A 20,747-nucleotide genomic window follows, 5' to 3' on the forward strand; every position below is an offset into this window, starting at 1 on the left:
AATTTATATATACGTAATAATTTAATATTCATTGTATTTATATTTTTTTCTTACCAGTCATGAAGCGAGTGGATGCACGGATCGTGCGAGCCCTAAACTCCGAGATCATTTGTGAAGAAAAATGTTGTTAATTGTCAAGCTGTCAATCAATTTAAATTTCAAAGTGTCAACTAAAGGTCACCTTGGTGAAGTTCACCTTCTTACTTGAGTTCGAAGCCGGTGTTTGTGTTTGTTGCTATTTATTTATATATGGTGCGTATTTAGTTTAATGGTAAATGAAAACTTATTCAAAGTTACACCAAAATAAAATTATGGTTACTGTATTTTATTGTTTTTGTAGGTGTTTATATAAAAACAAAAAATGGATGTGATTACTACTCAAAAATTTATAGAGCGAGGATCTCATAAAGGCAAGGGTCTTGCTGTTTTTACCAGCGGTGGGGATTCCCAAGGGATGAACGCTGCTGTACGATCAGTGGTTCGCATGGGTATATATTTAGGGTGTAAAGTATATTTTATACGAGAAGGTTACCAGGGAATGGTTGATGGTGGAGACAATATAGAAGAGGCGAACTGGTCATCTGTGAGTTCCATAATTCATAAAGGTGGTACCATCATAGGATCAGCTCGTTGTATGGACTTTGTGTAAGTTAAAATCCATAACAAAGGTATTTTTTCATAACATTGCATCAGATGAAAATAAACTGGCATACTGCACACTGAAATCAACATTACCCAAATCTTTACAGTATAGAATAAAATGTTAAACATACAAACTTTATATTATAAAGTTTACTTGTGTAATAGTACTTATAATGGTTTTAACCACCAGCAAGATTTGCTTCAATCACTGGTCAAAACCAGTCAAACCTTCAATCTTTATCATTTCTGATCTGATCAATAATGATTCAATTATTATTTATTGTTTTTTTTATTTATTTACTTGTACCTTTATTTTAAAATTAGCACAATAATTATATTTATTTATCATTATCACTGACAATATATCTATTCAATTTTTTAAATAAATCTCTATTTTTTGTCCCACATTTACCAGTTGAATTAATATTACATTACTAAGCTTTATGTTCATAAGTTTAGGAGGAGTTTTGGCTTTCTATTGGGATTTATATTTTTGTGATGTTTAAATGATTTTCTTATTTTAGGCAAAGAGAAGGCAGGCTCAAGGCTGCATTCAATTTGGTGGCTAGAGGCATTACCAATCTTGTTGTAATTGGTGGTGATGGTTCTCTCACTGGTGCGAATTTGTTCCGGCAGGAATGGTCTAGCTTGTTAGATGAACTCTTGGAGAATAACAAAATAACTAAAGATCAAAGAGAAAAATATAAATATTTGCATATTGCTGGCATGGTATTTACTATTTATTCTTATTGATTTTTTAATCTTATGGGTCAAACTTTTTTAGCATTTGAATTTAAGTCAATTAGTAAAAATTAACAAGTAAAATGTTTTAGGTTGGTTCCATTGACAATGATTTCTGTGGTACAGATATGACAATTGGTACAGATTCTGCCCTGCATCGCATTATTGAAGCAATTGATGCCATTGTGAGTACAGCATATTCCCACCAGCGAACATTCATCATGGAGGTCATGGGAAGACATTGCGGGTAAGTTGTTAATTGAATGCAGCTTTCTGTGAACATTTTATGAAGTTTAATTTGAATTTCAAGCTTTAACTAAAAAATATGTTAATGTGTCATAAAATGCAACAGGCACCAGAATGTGGATAAGTTGATGAACACCACATAATTTGGGTTTTTTTTTATTGCAAATTGGTTGGGTCAGTACTAAAAAAAGGTAAAATACAACTTTGAAAAAATATAATTATTTTTCCGAAGGTGAATCAATGAATCAGTGAAGGTGGTCAATTATCATACTTGCATTAGCAAAAAGGTAGATAGTTGCAAATAGGCAAGTCATTCACTGGATGGAATGTTAAAAAAACCAACTGTCAGGGACATTGGCAATATAAAAGATCAAGAGATGAATTGCAGGCCTTTGCCATGTTCACTTAAGTTGAACTTATAAAAATTATGCTGTAATGGAAACCCAATCATATGCACTAAAAATACCTACACCTTGTTTTTTATTCTAATATTTTTTTTTACTTTAAGGATTTGTCTTCATTCTACAGTAATAAGTTCAAAGTAGTTAACATATTATCATTTTACACAATAAATTATTAAGAGGTCAATTCAAGTGAATTTATCATTTATAACCTTCTATTATTTGTAATATAACAATAATTTGTTGATATAGATATCTTGCACTGGTGACAGCCTTATCCTCAGAAGCTGATTATGTCTTTATCCCAGAAGCACCACCATCAGTCGACTGGAGAGATAAACTTTGCTATAAACTAGAACAGGCAAGAGTCACAGTTGTGTTTTCTACACCACACCCTAATTATAACAAGACTTCTTACTTATCTATTTCACTTTGATTGATGTTTTTGTAGTTTTCTTGCAGTGTACACAGCACTTTGTACGGATGCTACTTATAGTTTTATTTGTGAAGATCCAGCGCCTCTCAATTGGGAAAAAAAGTTGTGTGCAAAAATAACTGAGGCAAGAATTAAATTTACATGTAATGTGGGCACTTGGGAGCAGGATCACTTAACTATTACACCATACCTTCAATTGGCTCTTAATTTATGTTGAACTTTGTTTGTCGACCCCTGGGTTCCATGGTTTTTCATTTAATGGATCAAAATTATTCACTTAATATTTAACATTGGCTGTCACTTGCATGGGTCATTATGGTCGGGTGCTGCTTGTTGCAGTTATCTGGCTCTTGTGGCCGCTCTGGCGAGCGAGGCAGATCAGGTGTTTATTCCAGAAGACCCTGTTCCCAATAATTGGGTTGAAAAACTTTGCAAAAGGTTACAACAGGTATGAATGCTTAATTGAGTGGCGATGCAATACTTAACACACAGTTAATTAGAAAATGCTTAAAGAAAGTGAAAGGGAATTGGCGAGTAACATTTAAATTAAAATAGTATAAGTTGCTTAAATGCAAATAATATAAATGATTCAAATAAGTCCCTTTGTATTTTCAATAGATATTAATGTTGTGATTTTAATTGTGTGTTACTGTTTTTGCTTGATCTTTGTCATTTTTTTTTGGTCTATTACATAATATGCACTTTTTATTTATGCCTATTGCTTTCTATTGCATTATGAATATTTATAATTTTTAAATATTTTCTTAAAATATGGCCAAAGCGAGATTGTAGAGTAAAAAATACTTAATAGTTAAATTTTTCAATATACACCACTTATAATTGCTATACAATAAAAGCTTCTTATTCGCGGATTAAAAAAATGTGACCCAATTGCTATATTCTCGCTAAAGATTTCTTAATTCGCGGATGTAATCGGTACATAGTACATGCATATTAATATAAAGAATTCCAACATAGCCGAAATTGCGAATGAAATAGGACGAGATGGGTACGAACAGATAGATTCCAGCTTCGCACGACACGCCACAAGTTAGGTTATCATCCCCACCATCTGGATGTGTGGCGGTCCTCCACAGTGCGGTTTTCAAGGAGCGTTCTTCCACGTACTACAAAGCTGTGGAATGAACTTCCTTGTGCGGTGTTTCGGGGACGATACGACATGGGTACCTTCAAAAAAAGCGCGTACACCTTCCTTAAAGGCCGGCAACGCTCCTGTGATGTTGCAAGAGATTGTGGGCGGCGGTGATCACTTAACAACAGGTGACCCGTACGCTCGTCTGTCCTCCTATTCCATAAAAAAAAATAGAATCAAGTGACATTCAGGCTTGGACCGCAAGATGAATATTTGACTAAAATGGACTTGGAGGAAAGTTAAATTCACAGCCCGTTGAAGAAGAGGCTTCAAGAAGCACTGGAAATGTGACACTTAATTCTGAAAAATCTAAGTGAAGACTTAAACATGGCAAATGAGCTTTGTGATTTCTTTATGAAAATTGATATGTATATGGAACAAAGTCTTATTTTTAAGAGGCAAGTTGCTAATGCCAGCGCTGAATATCAGTTTGAACTGAAGAACCTTTTAAAAACTGCCAAGCAAGAAAAAATTACAAAATTCTTTAAACCATTGCCTAAGCCTGAATATAATAATTAATAAGTATGGTCAGAAGCTTCAATTAAATTGTTTTTTTATATGTTTGTTTTTTATTTTGTCACCTAGGAAGGTATCCCTTATAATCCCATATAAATTACCATTCCGTATTCACGGTTTCTGTATTCGCGGCATATTTACGGAACATATACCCCGCGAATAAAGAGCTTTTACTGTATATAACTATAATTAAAATTTATCAGGAGGTTTTGTTTGGAAAAGTAGCAATAATTATTAATATGTTTTCTGACAAAATTAATAGAATTTGATTACATAAGCAATGCATGCACATAGAGTAGTTTTATAACTTTAGAATATCATACTAAAAGCATGTGTTCAGAATTGTATGAAATTCTATGTTACCATTTAAATTTCTTATGTTATCGTTAAACTTAAATTAAAAATGTTTCGTATACAGTAATGTTTAGAGTACAAAGCTAGTAAGAGTAGCATACAATTTCATATTATAGGACTTTAATTTTCTTTTATCATTATTAGGTATTAGCTCTTAATCAAATTCTCAGTTTTAAAAACGAGTAGTTATATTCTGCAACAAGATATTTGGAAGTCTCCTAAAAGTTTACAATCTAACAGGAACGTAAGTCTGGCCAGCGCCTGAACATCATCATCGTCGCGGAAGGTGCGATTGACCGTCAAGGTCAGCCCATCACCGCCGAGTTGGTGAAGAAAGTGGTCGTGGATAACCTCCAACAAGACACCCGTATCACCGTGTTAGGTCACGTCCAGCGAGGAGGATCACCCTCGGCCTTCGATAGAATACTTGTAAGTATCGTTTATGAACAATTATATTAGTGCTACCAACTTGTGTTACCATAACTCGACTCTTCTCTAATTCCATAGACAGTGTTGGTTCTCACTAATCTGCCAACCTCCTCTTTGTTCAGTAAGCTGTCAATCGGTTACTAACGTTTTTAACACAAACGATCAGCAAGCCAGTCGAGCTTCAACAGTCGCCTGGTATGGTTGCCTTCTAAGAGCATGTTCGTACATTAAGTGACGACGTTTTACTGGATCGACCTAAAACTTGTTAAGAAATGTACCCATACTGGCACTCGCTTCGAAGTCTATTAGACTAGGATGGGTGCCAGCCATTACGATACTGATACTGAGTCAAAGACCACAAAACAGCCAACACTCCTAGCGCTGTTCCACTGAGCCAACCGTACGAGTGACGTATCGTTCATAAATTTTAGTTACAAATTTAATTTTATTTACGGTTACTGAGAAGAAGTGGTGGTAAATCTTGAAGTTAATAACATATCATTTATGTATATACATTTTTGACGTAAATGAATGGATGACTTTTGATTTGATATAGGGGTGCCGTATGGGCGCGGAAGCTGTGATGGCTCTGATGGAGGCCACGCCCACTACAGAGTCGTGCGTGGTCACGTTGGACGGAAACCAAGCCGTGCGACTCCCTCTCATGGAGTGTGTCAGACGTACTAAAGCTGTTGCACAGGTATTTCTGCAGGCTCTAAAACAACTGAATTATTGTATAGTCAACGATGTGGTCTATATTATGATGTAAAGTATATTTTGGTGTTACATTTTAACCCTTTTGTTAGGGTTCCGTAGCCAAATGGCAAAAACGGAACCCTTATAGATTCGTCATGTTGAAACCGAAACTATAAGAACTATACTTTTGAAGCTTGGTAAGTAGATGTATTCTGTGAACCGCATTAAGATTTTCACACAAAAATAGAAAAAAAAAAAAAACAAAAAAAATTCAGGGTTCCAACTTCGAACTGAAAGTCGAAATTTTATTTCATCAAATCCATACGTGTCCTCTATGGATAGGTCTCCCTCGTATTGCGGTTTCTAACATCATTTTGTTCTAAAATGAATAGTTTGCGCGAGAGACACTTCCAAAGTGGTAAAATGTGTATCCCCCCCCCTGTAACTTCTAAAATAAGAGAATGATAAAGCTAAAAAAATATGTATATCATGTAAACTGCCACCGAAAGTTGGTTTGAACGAGATCTGGTAAATACGAGTAGTAGTTAAATACACTATTATTAAAACATCGATCAAAGTTACAACTAACTACAAGAACTTTTATATTATGTTACTTGCTGCTACGGAACCCTTCATGGGCGAGTCCGACTTGCACTTGGTCACTTGTTTTTCTCCATCAGGTACTCTCTTAATTTTTTGCTCAATCACAGTATCCGCAATACTAAGTCAAAAACTTTACCTTTGTCTGTACTTTTTTATGAGATTAAGTGCAAAACGTTCATCTGATAGTAAGTGATACGTCCGCTCATTACAACGTAGTGCCGCGCACAATTCAATGCAATATTCTCAGCAATATATGAGCAATTTGGAGGCTTGTTAGCTGCGGCAATGAGCTAGCTAACAAGGCCTCCCTTCGGCATTTATAATGTGTTTACAAAGTGAAGGAAGGATAATTTTTTTCATGTAAATAACGGACACGACAAACACTACGTTCAGCTGATGGTAATTGATACGCCCTGCCCATTACAATGTAGTGCTGCTCAGGATTCTTGAAAAAACCCCTAACCTTTTGAGCGGCACTACAACTGCGCTCGTCACCTTGAGACATGAGATGTTTAGTCTCATTTGCCCAGTAATTTGACTAGCTACGGCGCCCTTCAGACCGAAACACAGTAATGCTTACGCATTACTGCTTCACGACAGAAAAAGGCACCGTTGTGGTACCCACAATCTAGCCGGTATCCTGTGCAAAGGAGCCTCCCACTGGCCAGATAAATAGGAACTAATAATGAATTATAATACATAAAAATTACTAACAGTTGTATTATATTTAGGCCATGGCTGACAAAAACTGGGAGTTAGCTGTGCAACTACGCGGTCGTAGTTTCGCGCGCAACTTGGAAACTTACAAGATGCTGACGCGGCTCAAGCCTCCAAAGGGTGCTTTCGATGAATCCGGACAACCTTCTGTGAGTATATGAAGCACTCACACAGAAATAAAGTGTGTGCTTTATGGGCATGCATACCTTCAAAATAAATGCATATAAAGGATTTTATCTACACCCATGCTTTAAATACTCTATTAAAGATTCTGAAATAGTTAGCTTATTGCCAACATTAAAACACCCAATGTTCTAATAACCATTACATCATCCAAACGAGTGTTGTAATGTTGTACTGAATTTCATAACAACACCCCTAATTTTTTTTTCAATTCCTTTATGGTCAGAGTTTTAACAGACAGCCACATTCTTATTGCTCGATGCGTGGTATCTGTATGAATTTCAAAAAAAGAACATTTTCGTTTACGCGCGTTCCACACTACCAGAACGTCGCGCGCCGTAAAAAAAATAAGTTATTCGAATCCCCGCCATTTTTCTTTGATATTTTTATTGTATTGTTTACAAAAAATTAGCGATTCATTTTAAGCGCTGCATAAGAACATTATATTCAACTGAATTTTAATTATTGCACTAAACAAAATGATAATTACTACTGAAATAAATAATTCTTATTTTATTTGTATATAATCAGGTAATGGATGATATAAGGTTACTACTAGGACTGGTTGTTTTAATGTTAGCAGTAAGCTAACTATTTCAGAATCTTTTAGAGGATTCATATTCTGGGTGTAGATAAAGTCTTGTATGCAACTGTTGATAATTAGGTATTAAAACACTCATGTGATACTATTATCACACTCGGCTTCGCCTCGTGAGATAAATCCACATTCGTGTTTTAATACCCCTTTTTACGCAACAGTTGCATAAATAACTAAAAACGCATGTAATTGTAACTGGTTTTACATTAGATTTTTGCGTAAAAGTAAGCCGACATTTCAAGACCTTTCCACATCTCGTTTTCAGGGGGAATTCAAATGAAATGAGTCAAAGATAGTATTTGTCATAGTTGTCATTATGAAGTTTAGCGCCATTTATTGCCTCGGAGGTGGTATTTGCTGTAGACAGATGGTTTTTGGCAAAATTTACAGAAGAGGACACTGTCAGTTACAATTACACGCGTTTTAATCCTTTTAAAGTGTTTTATTTAAATAGATGTATAGATTCAGTATAGGCGTGGCACAATTCGCGATTTATCCTTTTTACCTTAATATCAGGTAAAACGTAAGTTCAGTGCGCAAAAGCGTCAAGAAATCCTTCTTGAGCGCCGTATATTATTTTTGTTTTTGATAATATAGATTAGTAAAGTGAAAATCTAGTTTTGTAAAACGTTGGTACAATACAATACAAACACACCAAAGTATATTTACCTACAGTTATTACAGTATATTTACTCACACACACACATTGTAATGGGCAGGGCGTATCAATAACCAGATGGTTTTGACGACCTGAATAGCCGAGTGGTTAGCGATCCTACCTACTAAGCTAGAGGTCCCGGGTTCGAATCCCGCTAGGTGCAAGCATTTATATGATGAATATGGATGTTTGTTTCCGAGTCATGGATGTTTATATGTATTTATGTATGTATGTATGTTTAAGTTAGTATATTGTATTAAATATATCGTTGTCTTGCAACCCATAACACAGGCTTTATATGCCTAATTTGGAGCAAGATAATTTGTGTAAAAAGTGTGTCAATATTATTATTATAATAACCATCAGCTGAACGTCCTGCTCGTCTCGTCCCTTATTTTCATAAAAAAAATACGTTGTCTTTGATATAAAGTGTATATTGTGAAGGAGGGTTTGACGCTCGCCATAATGCACGTGGGTGCTCCCGCCTGCGGTATGAACGCAGCCGTACGCTCGTTCGTCCGCAACTGTATCTACCGCGGAGACACCGTGCTGGGAATCCACGACGGCGTCGAGGGCTTCATCAGCGGCAACATCGTGAAGATGGAATGGTTTGTTCATCTGATATCTTTCTGGAAAAAAAAATTCTTACAAATCAATTAACAAAACTCAGTTTTTTATATTATAGCGGGCAAACGGCCACCTGATTGAAAGACACAAAAAATATTTTAACAAAGAAACAACCGACTTCAAAAAGACTATTCCAAAACAATAGATATGTAGCACATATACTTATAGAAGACTTTTATGGTATTCTCATGGATGCCATTGTTATTAATTGCCATTTTAATATGAAAGCACCAGCTTACAAATAAAAAAGAACTATCAAATTTGGTTCACCTGTCGAAAGTTCTGAGATAACAAACAAAAATACCGACGAATTGAGAACCTCCTCCTTTTTTGAAGTCGGTTAAAAAATAATAAGTCACTTATTATTTTGTTTGTGTTTTGTGTAATGCTGGTTGCAAAATATAGGTTTATGTATTAACGTAAATCACACGGCCGTGTGGATAGGGTCTATGGTTTTAGTTTACTTGTAGAGGTATGATACCTGTTTCATTGTCAAATAATATATCATTGTAAATAAATTGATTCCACGACAATTATCTAATATATAAAATTCTCATGTCGCGGTGTTTGTAGTTAAACTCCTTCGAAACGGCTTGACCGATTCTCACTTGTCTGACTGATTGATCTACTTGATTTGCGGTTCAACTCAAGTATCTACTTATTTAAATCTTCTTGGTCTGGCCTTTTCCCATTTTATTTGGAGTCGGCCCTACGTATCATGTGTCGCCAGGTGGCTCGGTCCTGGGTCGTCTCTTTGTTTATGTGGGCTTCTTTCAGGTTCTTATTTACTAAAGACATCCATGTGATTCGGGGTCTTCCTTGTCCTCGAGGTTTAGTTACTATAACTAACAGTTTTCTGCTCATGTGGTTGTATGGTCGCATGTCCGTACCACCGCAGACGGCTCTCCTGCAGTTTATCTGGGATAAGTCTTACTTTAAAGGTGCCTCTTATGTGTATGTTTCTGACCTGGTCCAGCCTAGTTACACCACCTATCTACATATCTACTTATTTAAATAAAGATTTTTTATTATAGGGAAATGGCAAGTGGCTTACCAGCCGCCCCTCGTTACAATAGGTACCAAAAGTTGTGCTCTGACTTCAAGGTTAGTCAGTCATATCGGTTTGGGATTACAGCAGACACAGTGGCTGTGGGAGGCAATAGGTTGCTTGCAAAACTCGCGGCTGTGGAATGTCAGGCAGGGGTGGGACAGACGCCTTCAAGTGACGTTTTCAGAAGACTGTAGTGCCATCTGTTAGTTGGCCCGAAAATTAAAGCTTTGTCAGCTGTCACTCGCTTTGAAACCTTTCAACTTTTCTTTATTTGTGTCACAGCCCACTGGTCATAAAATGGCGGCTACTTCTAGCGTGTGCGCATGTATGTAGCTCTCGTGTTCCATTTTGCATATTTACACTACCTACTAAATCTATCCTTTATGTTCTATGTTGTGATAAAATTAAATAACTAACTCTACGCGCAATTTCAACATTTAGTATAATAAAAATTGCAAAACCTACATTAAAAAGTAGAGTTCGTTATTTAATTGCGTCACAACATTAAAAATGAATTTTATAATTTCGAGCTTATGTATAGTTATTTTCGGGGCCAATCTCCAGATGGCGCTAGTTTTCTAATAGACAGCTCATAATGCGTAGAGAGGGCTCTCTTTTCCCTATATATTATTATACTCTTTGATGTCAGGCATTAAAGTGATGAGGGAAGAATTTAAAATTAGGACAGGTAATACTTTATCTGTCTATACGTCAGTGACGTGAGTTTTTAAAGTTATACTTCTCTATAGATGCGCGCGCATCAATGGAACACAAAAGTAATAGGTTGAAGTTGGTTCTTAAAATTTTCTGACGTTTGCGTCATTCGTTATTTTTTTTTTGTTTTTCGTCCATTATTAGGACAGGCAAAGGGTTTAAGCTCATACAGCCGTATTCATTATTTATTATTTAATTGTCAAAGCCATCTTTGCAAGATTTTTACAACATAGTTCTTTCTAAAAACGTAGAATAGCACGAGGAATAAATAATTTTAATGATTTTTGCTTCGTTAGGCCAAAGAAGTATAACTTCTTGCGTGCATACATTAAGTACACACACACTTTTTTATTTTTAATCGCAGGTCAGACGTGACTGGTTGGGTCGGACAAGGAGGCGCCTTCCTCGGCACCAAGCGGACGTTGCCTGGCGACAAGAAGAGTGAGATAGCTGCGCGTATTAAACAGTTCAACATCCAGGGTTTGCTCATCATCGGTGGTTTTGAAGTGAGTATCATATTTTTTCGCATTTGGAATAATAGTTCAGCGTACTTACCCATAAAAAGGACACTTTACTCGGGGACCCAGTGCTCTGTGAACGGCTGGATCACTTGGCGATGCGCAGAGACGTCGCTTCATTGTGTGTCTTCTACCGCATTTATCACGGGGAGTGTTCCGAAGAGCTGTTTAACCTGATTCCTGCCGCCGAGTTCCACCTTCGCACGACACGCCACAAGTTAGGATATCATCCCCACCACCTGGATGTGTGGCGGTCCTCCACAGTGCGGTTTTCAAGGAGCTTTCTTCCACGTACTACAAAGCTGTGGAATGAACTTCCTTGTGCGGTGTTTCCGGGACGATACGACATGGGTACCTTCAAAAAAAGCGCGTACACCTTCCTTAAAGCCCGGCAACGCTCCTGTGATTCCTCTGGTGATGCAAGAGATTGTGGGCGGCGGTCATCACTTAACAACAGGTGACCCGTACGCTCGTTTGTCCTCCTATTCCATAAAAAAAAAACTTAGAACTAAACACTATTAGTGTCAACTTGTCTTAAAAAAGTTGTATTACAAAATATCTGTGTCTTTCTGTTGTTTAGCGCTAAACATTGCTTATATTTAAATACGAGTCGAAGCTTGTCTAAGATGTGTCTAACGGATAGATTATATTCAAGGAAGATTTAGATTATGTCATGACAGATAGATGATAATTTGTTATGTTTTAAAGTAAACCCTCACTTCTGGGATTAATGACACAAATAAAAATTAAAAATTAAATTTTATGAACAATAATGGACTCGACCTCTCGCGTTCCGTGTGAGTGGTTTCCCAACTGAGCCATCCATTCGAGTAACGTATCGTTGATAAAATCTTGTATGTAATCGAGCGGAACGCGAGGTCGCGTGTTCGAGTCCCTCATCGTTTAAAAAAATTTAAGATAGATGATAGCTGACAAAAATTGCGTTCCATTCTCAAATGAAAAGTAGATCCTGTAGATGAAGAGAGTGAACGAAGCATTCAAGATTTTATGACGATGCGTGACTCGAACGGTTAGCTCAGTTGGTTAGAGCACTGGCACGGAACGCCAGAGTTATTTGTTTTTCAAATTTTATTTGTGTATTAATCCTAGAAGTGAGGGTTATCACTTTAAAAACATAACAAATTATCAGTGTTTACCATTAGATGCTCTTTTGTCAAAATGGTGTAGTTGTTGAGTCAGTCCAGCAAGGTGTTATGATAAGTTCAATTTTTTTAATGAAAATAAGGGACGAGACGAGCAGGACGTTCAGCTGTTGGTAATTGAAACGCCCTGCCCATTATTACAATGCAGTGCTGCTCAGGATTATTGAATGACCCAAAAATTCTGAGCGGCACTACAACTGCGCCAATAAGTTGTCAAGTCTCATTTGCTCAGTAATTTCACTAGCTACTGCGCCCTTCAGACCGAAACACAGTAACGCTTACACATTACTGTTTGACGGTAGAAATAGGCGCCGTAGTGGTGCCCTTAATCTAGCCGGCATCCGGTGCACCGGTGCCTTCCACTGGTGAAATCCGATGCCATGCATTTTATATTTTTTTGGTTTTAGATTAATGTTACCTTTGGAACATGTACCTACAGGCTTATCAGGCCGGTCTTGAGCTGTACGAGTCCCGTGGCCAGTTCCCTGAGTTCAAAATCCCCCTGGTGGTGATTCCCTCCACCATCAGCAACAATGTGCCCGGCACTGACTTCTCGCTGGGCGCCGACACCGCGCTCAACGAGATCTCCGAGATCTGCGACCGTATCCGGCAGTCTGCTCAGGTTACCATTACCTTACTTCACATATTATTACATTTAACTTAGATCATAAATACGTCTACATCGACTGTGACAGCTTAAAACGTCGAGAAAAGAGCGGCTCGAATCGCTCAAGTCAACTCCGATCGGCTTGTTTCTTTGGCGTTGGGTAGAGATGTGGGTTCTCTCTGTATCTTCTACCGCATTTATCACGGGGAGTGCTCAGAGGAGCTGTTCGGGTTGATTCCAGCACCGGACATTACGTGCAAAGTACCTCCCGCATCACGATGACGTCTGGCATTCCACAACCGCGCGTTTTGCAAGAAATTTCTTGCCTCGCCCAGCCACTTTGTGGAATCTATTACCGGCTGTGGTTTCCCTGAACCGATACGACTTAGGGACCTTCAAGATAAGAGCATACTCCCACATTAAAGGCCGGCAACGCATCTCTTGACACCTGATGTTGCGGATGTCCATGGGCGGTTGCCTGACCTTTCCCCATCCCGTGAGCCTCTTGGCTATTTGCCCCTTCTTATATAAAAAAGACGCCTCTTACAGATCCCGTGGACTGCATTTCGCACCAATGTATCCATCCTCAAAGAGCTTCGTATTAAAGACAGACTATCGTCAATTTTGTAACTAAGAATACTGGTCACGTCTCTAGAAATGAGAGCTCGATGGAGAGACTGGTAGTTCAGGGCCAGGTGGAAGGCAAGAGAGCACGCGGTCGATCGCCAACCCGCTGGATAGACGCCATCACAAAGGCTACTGAATCCACCATAGTCCAGTGTACTCGCAACGCCTCTAACCGTCAGAAATGGAAGCACATTGCTAGGAGACCTACCCTCAGAAAGGATATTGACCCACCGAACATCTCATCATGTATCTCGTCACGCGCAACCACGACCACTCTGACAAGAGTGTCCGACTAAGAAGAAGAAGTTTTAAAAAACTAAAATAAAAATTTAAGTTGACGGTTCACCTATATTTCGAGTGCACGCACAATTACACAAAACCGACATACAAATCGCAAGTGTAAGACGTAGCTTGTCACGCACACTAAAAAGCTGTCTCACTCCCCGTGCAGGTAACGAAATCGTATGTACGGCGGCCTCTACACAGTAGGCCAGCCAGTAGGGACGTACGCGTGAGCCTTGTGTCTCCTAATTCACAGATCCGATCGATATTTTAAAAATGGAGAAACATAAAAAAGCAAAGCATATTTAAGGTCATTGTGAACAGTCCAAGACGCTAATATAAGTTTGACAACGAAAGAATATTGATTTAAAATTACGACTTACTTAAAACTTAGCTATTTTTATAAGATGACCTTATATGGTAGGTACAGTTTTAGGTAAAGTACACAACCCTAGTTTCGTCAGAAGAAGTAACAGTCAGGCTATATGAAAGAGAGGCGACTTCTAGGTTAATAAACATGTAGGTTAGTAGCGCTGTGTAATCTGAATAACGCCTTATTGTATGGTCGCAATAGTTTCTATAACTGATTTTGCGTAGTGTGTCTTCTGTAGGTACTTGTACTAGTATGACTTATTCTTTGACTAAAATAATAAACCTGGCCTGTTTTCATCGGCTGTCTAACCGCTATAGGCTCTATATACACGTAATATCCGGACGACCGAACCTTGCTCGGATTTGAATGTACAAAACTTGAACAAACAAAAAAACTAATAGGACATCTGGATTCGAACCGGGGTCTTCTGCTTTCCCGATCACCCAATGTCCCATCTGAGCTATTACAGTCTTGTATATAGTAAATTTACCTTTGTATTCTAATGTTATTGTAGCTGTTTCTTAATAAAACACGGAGAAAACTATTTTTTTTTAATTGAAACCTAGCTAGATCCCCTGTATAATAAATATTATGAAAATCGTTGGAGCCGTTTCCGAGATACAAGAATTGCTCGTTTAAAGATATAAGATAAATTAACTAAGATATTTAATTGGTAAATGAACTTCCACTTCACTCAAAGGCGGCTTCAAGAAACTCTCTTCTGAATAGACTTTCATTGGAAAATTATGGTACACTTAAGTCTTCATTAATTACTTTTTTTGTTTGCCAATTTAGATTTGTGTAAGAACAAGGTAAGTAGTATGCAGTATGCAGATAAGTACATACAGCGGGGAGTGTTGAGGTCGGAAGGTTGAGGCCAGCCCAGCGAAACAAATACTAAAAGCAATTCACTCGATTGTATGAAACGTGCAGTGATTGATAAATTGACAGATGACGGCTATAATTTTGTAAAAAACGGTGATAGCAGAAATGCAATACGTTTTAAGCATCCGTCTGCTTTCAAACTTAGCCGGATTTTACTTCGTCGCCAATCACCATACTGTAATTACTACTATTTCAAACTTATGTCATGTCACTGCATGTTTCTTACTAAAATAAATTTCAATTTTTACGTAGTATTTACACCCTCTTTGGTTAAGTCCTGTAATATTTTTTTTAATTTTATAGGGAACGAAGCGTCGCGTATTTGTTGTGGAGACTATGGGTGGATATTGCGGGTATCTCGCTACCTTAGCAGGTAAGACAGTATATAATATATAAGCAATATAATATTAAATACTCCTTTAAGGGTTCCGTACCTTTTAAAAGACTATGTCTATATCTGTCTCCTCAGGAACGTGTGATGTTGTTACATATAGTTAGTTATAGAGAATAAAGGCTTATTTCACAGAATAAAGAGGAAGAGTACAGAAATTTTCTCACCTCCTCCTATACTCTCTAATGAGATTCAACTTAAAATCGTTCTCAGTTCATATGTGCGTCGGATTCATAAAATTAATCTGAAATGAAGTTATTCGACAGTTAATTTTTGTACATATTTTAATCTTAATATTTAAGTTCTTTGTTTCTTTTTTATCTTATTTTCAAAATTTAAGTGTTATGTCTAACTTTTACCGTATTTCTAGTAGCCATGACCTGTACTTGGTTTTTGAATTATTCCAAATCTTTTATGATTCTCCGAAACAATGAAACCGAAATATGGTACATATTTCGGTTTCATTAACCGAAATATGTACCCATGAGCATGACTGGAGTAAAAGCAGAACGCACGTCGATTATAATTGTAATCGATTCGATCGATCGACAACCCACTGCATATCTAACTCAAGGTCCCCGCGCGATATATTTATGTATACCTACGGTAGGTATATTTTCAGTACTCAAAATAATCTCATCATCAGCCGGAAGACGGTAACTGCTGGACAAAGGCCTCCCACAAAGATTTCCACGACGATCGGTCCTGCGCTGCCCTCATCCAATCCGTATTCTGGCGATCTTGACCAGATCGTCGGTCCATCTTGTGGGGTCCAACAAACTAAAAATAATAAATATTGTATGTTTTAATAAAACGACAGCAAAAAAAGATTGCTGGGACAGTTTCTTGCGCCGCTTCTTCTGTCTCAGACCGCCATATTTCCGAAGCGGTGGTAGTTTGAAGAGACATCAAAAAGAATTCCAATAAAATCAATTTTGAGAAAATGCCTTTAATTTTGTAATGCGGTATCGTGTGCCGGGTCGTCTGCTTCCCTCAAATATGTGCGAAGGGAATGATTGCTGGTCCATGCGTCAACTCGTGAACGGGTTCTGTTGTTGGTGTATAGTTAATAAATCAGTAGTAGGGATTCGCCGGTTCTGGCTCACAGTAGTAGGGATTCGCCGGTTCTGGCTCCTCGATTCTGGCTCACTTGCTCGTGATGCCTACTAAAAAAAAAAAAAAGAAGTTTGGTGTCAAACTGGGGGTTTTGATGTATTTCCGAGTGATTGCGCTGATCCGTTTTTCGATATCTCTTATAGTTTCAAAGTTAGCTTTTTAAATTAAACAGATCCATAATCATTAATAATCACTGGTCATTTAGCTAATGATTGGTGAGCGACTCAATGTCTAAATTTCCATGAACGTGATACAGGTAATTTACTAATTACCTCTACCACATTCGTTACTACGATTAAAAAGACAGTTTCTGTATTTATTATTTATTTTTAAAACATGATTTAAATAAAGTATATAATAAAACATCATTGCAGATTGTATCATTTTCAAAATATTTGATGAAATCATTCAAACTCTTCTTATTAAACTTAAAGTATAGATACATTATGCAGTACTCGCCACACACTGCGGTATATTCATTCTGTACTCTTGCAGTATTGTAGTTATACATTCTGCAATTCCTTTGTAAAAACATCAGCTGGAATCCCTGAGGTGGACGACCATATGAATCGAAGTATTGTCCAATACCCTGCTCATCAATGTGTATTGCAACCCAGTGAGTGCCTGGCTTATTATCACTATCTAAATTGCTGACAATATAACAGGGCGTTACAACATATATCGGCAATCGGTTTGCCGCGTAAACATTATTTTTAATACTGGGATCGATTTTGTTCAAATAATTCTGTATCTCGATTGTATTCATATTAGTTGAGAACAGGGTCTTGTCAGTTGCGATGATTGAATAGTTATGTGGATCATAATAACATAAGCACTCAATAAATAAGGCTTTAATGTATCTTATTCATGTATTTAAAACTTATATGGTTACAATAAAACAAAATATCATTACAAGCGATTCAAATATAAATCTATGAACATTTGATGAAATTATATTTTCATCAATTTTATTATAATATAAAAGCTGATTGAAAACGAACTTTGTACCTACATACTTACGTAGTCATTAGTACAATCTGGAAATGTTGACTCCATTAAACTATCAATAATTGAACTTATCATTTAAGTGCCATTATGTTTCACCATAATAAAACAAAATATCATTTTATATACATATTTTTATTATATAAATTTATAAGGTAATCTAGTATTTAATCAACATAAAAAATACACAAGGATACAAACGATTCAAACATTAATTATTATATTCTAACTGCTGTAATCTACAGAAATATTACGATTTTTATCAATTTCAATAACATTATCGAATTCCGCATAAACAATACAGTTAATTGTTTGTGTAAGAGCTGATTCAAAACGAACTTCTAATCTTACACTACCATGTTTTATAAGATTCCAATGACTTGAAGAATTTGCTGATAAATCGGGTGTTAAGTCGAAGGCTAGCAAGCAAAACCCTTTGGCATATTGCTCTCTTGATACTCCATTGCCTTCATTTAGGAAATGTATACCTGTTCCTGAGAATAACGTATGATAGACCGTAGTAAAAATATTATTGTCAAACGATGGCTGTAAGGCTTTTGAAGGTATCTGTTGTCCATCTATGTATAAACAAAATGTATTAATATCATAATTTTCGAAATTGAATGGGTTTTTTGTGAGACTACCATTAAAGGATGCATTATTCACAAAACCGACTATACACCTTTTGGGTATTTGACCAAGGAATATGTTATCAAGGGTTTTCCCCTGAATGCCTGATGGTATAGTTAAAACTTTGACTTCTGCTCGCGTGATTGGATATTTTGCTGTAGTAGATGATAAAACTTTTTGATGTGCAAGTAGCACAGTTGGGTTGATTCGTGCTCTTCGAATAATAAGAGTTGCATCTGTAATAGACACTTTAAATTTATGGTCAGTTGATGAAGCCATGAGATTGAAATTTTCTCTAGAACGAACTAACTTTACGCACATGTCAACGCCATTAATCAAAAATTTTTCTTGATTGAATAAATCTCCATGTAAATGTCCTATCATTTCTATTTCTTTGCTTTCACTAGCCAATTCTTGTCTTTTAATAAATCCTTTATTTTGTTCATCAGTTGCATCCATTTTTCCAGCTGAATCTTCATACCATAGACCACAAGTGAGATGAGATTCTTTTGCAGCAGGTGCATAATTCAATAGAGTTTCAATATAAGCTCGATATGCATATGTATTATTCGGTGGCGATACAAGTTTTTGATTTAAATATACATCAAGTTGACTGAAAAGTGTATGTAACCAATTATTAACTGGGGCCACAACTGTCGGTACTGTCAGTTTTGTATAATCTTGATTCAAAACTTTAGCTTTTATATGGAGTAAAGTATGGGATAAATCCACATAGTCATCACCTGCCCCAGGTACTTGAAATTCTATTGGTCCATCATCAGCAAGTGATGAAATGGGCTTATAATGAATCCATAGTCCACTTTCGATGCTAGTTTGAGTTGATGGTAATGCAAATAAATCCAATTCGGACTTAATGCATTCACAAGACTGACTATGTAAAAATGACATATTTAATCAGTAAATATATCTTTGATTTGTTTTTGATTCAATTTTAATTTCTTAATAGCTTTCGCTTTCGCAGTCAATGATGGAATGATCGCAGAACGACGTTTTCGTTTTGTTATATACCCAGATCCAAACATGTTGATATTATCTATTTTAGCATCGGCTTTTCGTTTCAAATTTGAGCTGACTTCTTTTAGACGAGTTTTTATTGAATCTTCCATGGGGCGTGCATTAACCATATCTGATAATATACCTACACCGGTACTTAATGCTTCTTTACCAATAGTTCGAACACCACTAGACAGTAGTGGTAAAATAGATCTAAACAGCCCCCCAAGAAAACTTCCGATTCCATGACCTCTTTGATACGGTGCTCCTTTATAAATAACTCCGATACCCGATCCGGCCTGGTGAGTATAATAGTGTTCATATGGACATGAAATATTATCACGTTTGCCGTACATTATAATTTTTGAAAGTGGAGTTTAATGCACACTGTTCCAAATTGGAATGGTATCTTTTGACCGGTGCTTGTTCTTATATCTATTTCGATTGTATCAAATTCTCTACGCATCACAGGTAGGTAATGGGGAGGAGAGAAAACGTGCATTTTGTACGCTCCATATATGTATTTTGAGGGATCCAATGGTATTATTCGTAAAAGGGGTGTCATAACATCTCCAACGATTTGAGGCTCCACTATGTCACAATAAACAAATAATTGAGACGGTAAACCCAAATGCAAATTAGCTGGACACTTTCCAAAATTTTTTTCAACGAGGTTCCTGTTTGGTTCGAACCCTAGTTGAAGACATAATTTAGGTGATAGAGTTACAGATTTTATGGATTCATCCGTTATTGTAGCAACTACAATCCTTGAAACCTCATCGCACTTAAATTTAATTTTTTCTCGAGTGTTATTCAGTGCCATCAAAATATGATTTATGTTATCGTAATTTGTGGCTGGAATATGTGTCTTGTAATAAACATATGACGGTTTACTTTCATTGGGTACTTGCATCAACTTTGTTATATAAATAATGTTTTCATGTTCTTGAACGGTGAACATAGTGCATGGGTACTGAAATTCTACTACTCCAACCCTCCATTCACCTTCTAGTATTGTTGGTTTTGGCAGTTTCGTAGAAAATAATGTTGTTGTATTATCAGGAAAATAATCCATAGAACTATTGCTTAGTAAAGTTAAATAAAAACTATCTTTATTCATATTTTTTTCAAAGTAGAAGCTAATATCCAGCTATTAAATTTATTTGGATAACCTCTCCACTTCACCAACAATTCTTTTCTGTTACCGGTATATCGAGAGCGTATTATTTTATCTATTTTGTATTTAGTAGTGGGGTCGAATATGATTTTTTGTAACTCTTTTTCATAAAAAGTACCAACTATCTCTTCGCCTTCTAAATCCTTTAAAGTAAATACTACAAACGGAGATCGGTGTATTATAGTAGATACGAT

General features: G+C 36.7%; 1 protein-coding gene across 3 annotated transcripts in view; it reads left to right on the top strand.

The window, feature by feature from the left end:
- The first annotated feature begins 91 nt into the window (after positions 1 to 91).
- The window catches only part of LOC126966386 (ATP-dependent 6-phosphofructokinase), a 34,400-nt gene continuing 13,744 nt past the window's right edge, over positions 92 to 20,747 (top strand). The window contains exons 1-12 of one of the 3 annotated variants that reach the window (XM_050810379.1): positions 92 to 252; positions 341 to 645; positions 1,167 to 1,371; positions 1,476 to 1,630; positions 2,283 to 2,391; positions 4,730 to 4,918; positions 5,475 to 5,618; positions 6,949 to 7,083; positions 8,818 to 8,981; positions 11,130 to 11,271; positions 12,886 to 13,068; positions 15,524 to 15,593. In XM_050810379.1, coding sequence (XP_050666336.1) covers positions 362 to 645; positions 1,167 to 1,371; positions 1,476 to 1,630; positions 2,283 to 2,391; positions 4,730 to 4,918; positions 5,475 to 5,618; positions 6,949 to 7,083; positions 8,818 to 8,981; positions 11,130 to 11,271; positions 12,886 to 13,068; positions 15,524 to 15,593 — 1,780 coding nt within the window. In that variant the 5' untranslated portion in view covers positions 92 to 252; positions 341 to 361. Of the gene's footprint in view, positions 253 to 340; positions 646 to 1,166; positions 1,372 to 1,475; positions 1,631 to 2,282; positions 2,392 to 2,481; positions 2,591 to 2,805; positions 2,915 to 4,729; positions 4,919 to 5,474; positions 5,619 to 6,948; positions 7,084 to 8,817; positions 8,982 to 11,129; positions 11,272 to 12,885; positions 13,069 to 15,523; positions 15,594 to 20,747 lie in introns of all 3 variants that reach the window. The other 2 variants (XM_050810381.1, XM_050810380.1) reach the window with 2 other exon arrangements.

The sequence above is a fragment of the Leptidea sinapis genome, chromosome 10 (genome assembly GCF_905404315.1).
Source record: "Leptidea sinapis chromosome 10, ilLepSina1.1, whole genome shotgun sequence".
Lineage (NCBI taxonomy): Eukaryota > Metazoa > Arthropoda > Insecta > Lepidoptera > Pieridae > Leptidea > Leptidea sinapis.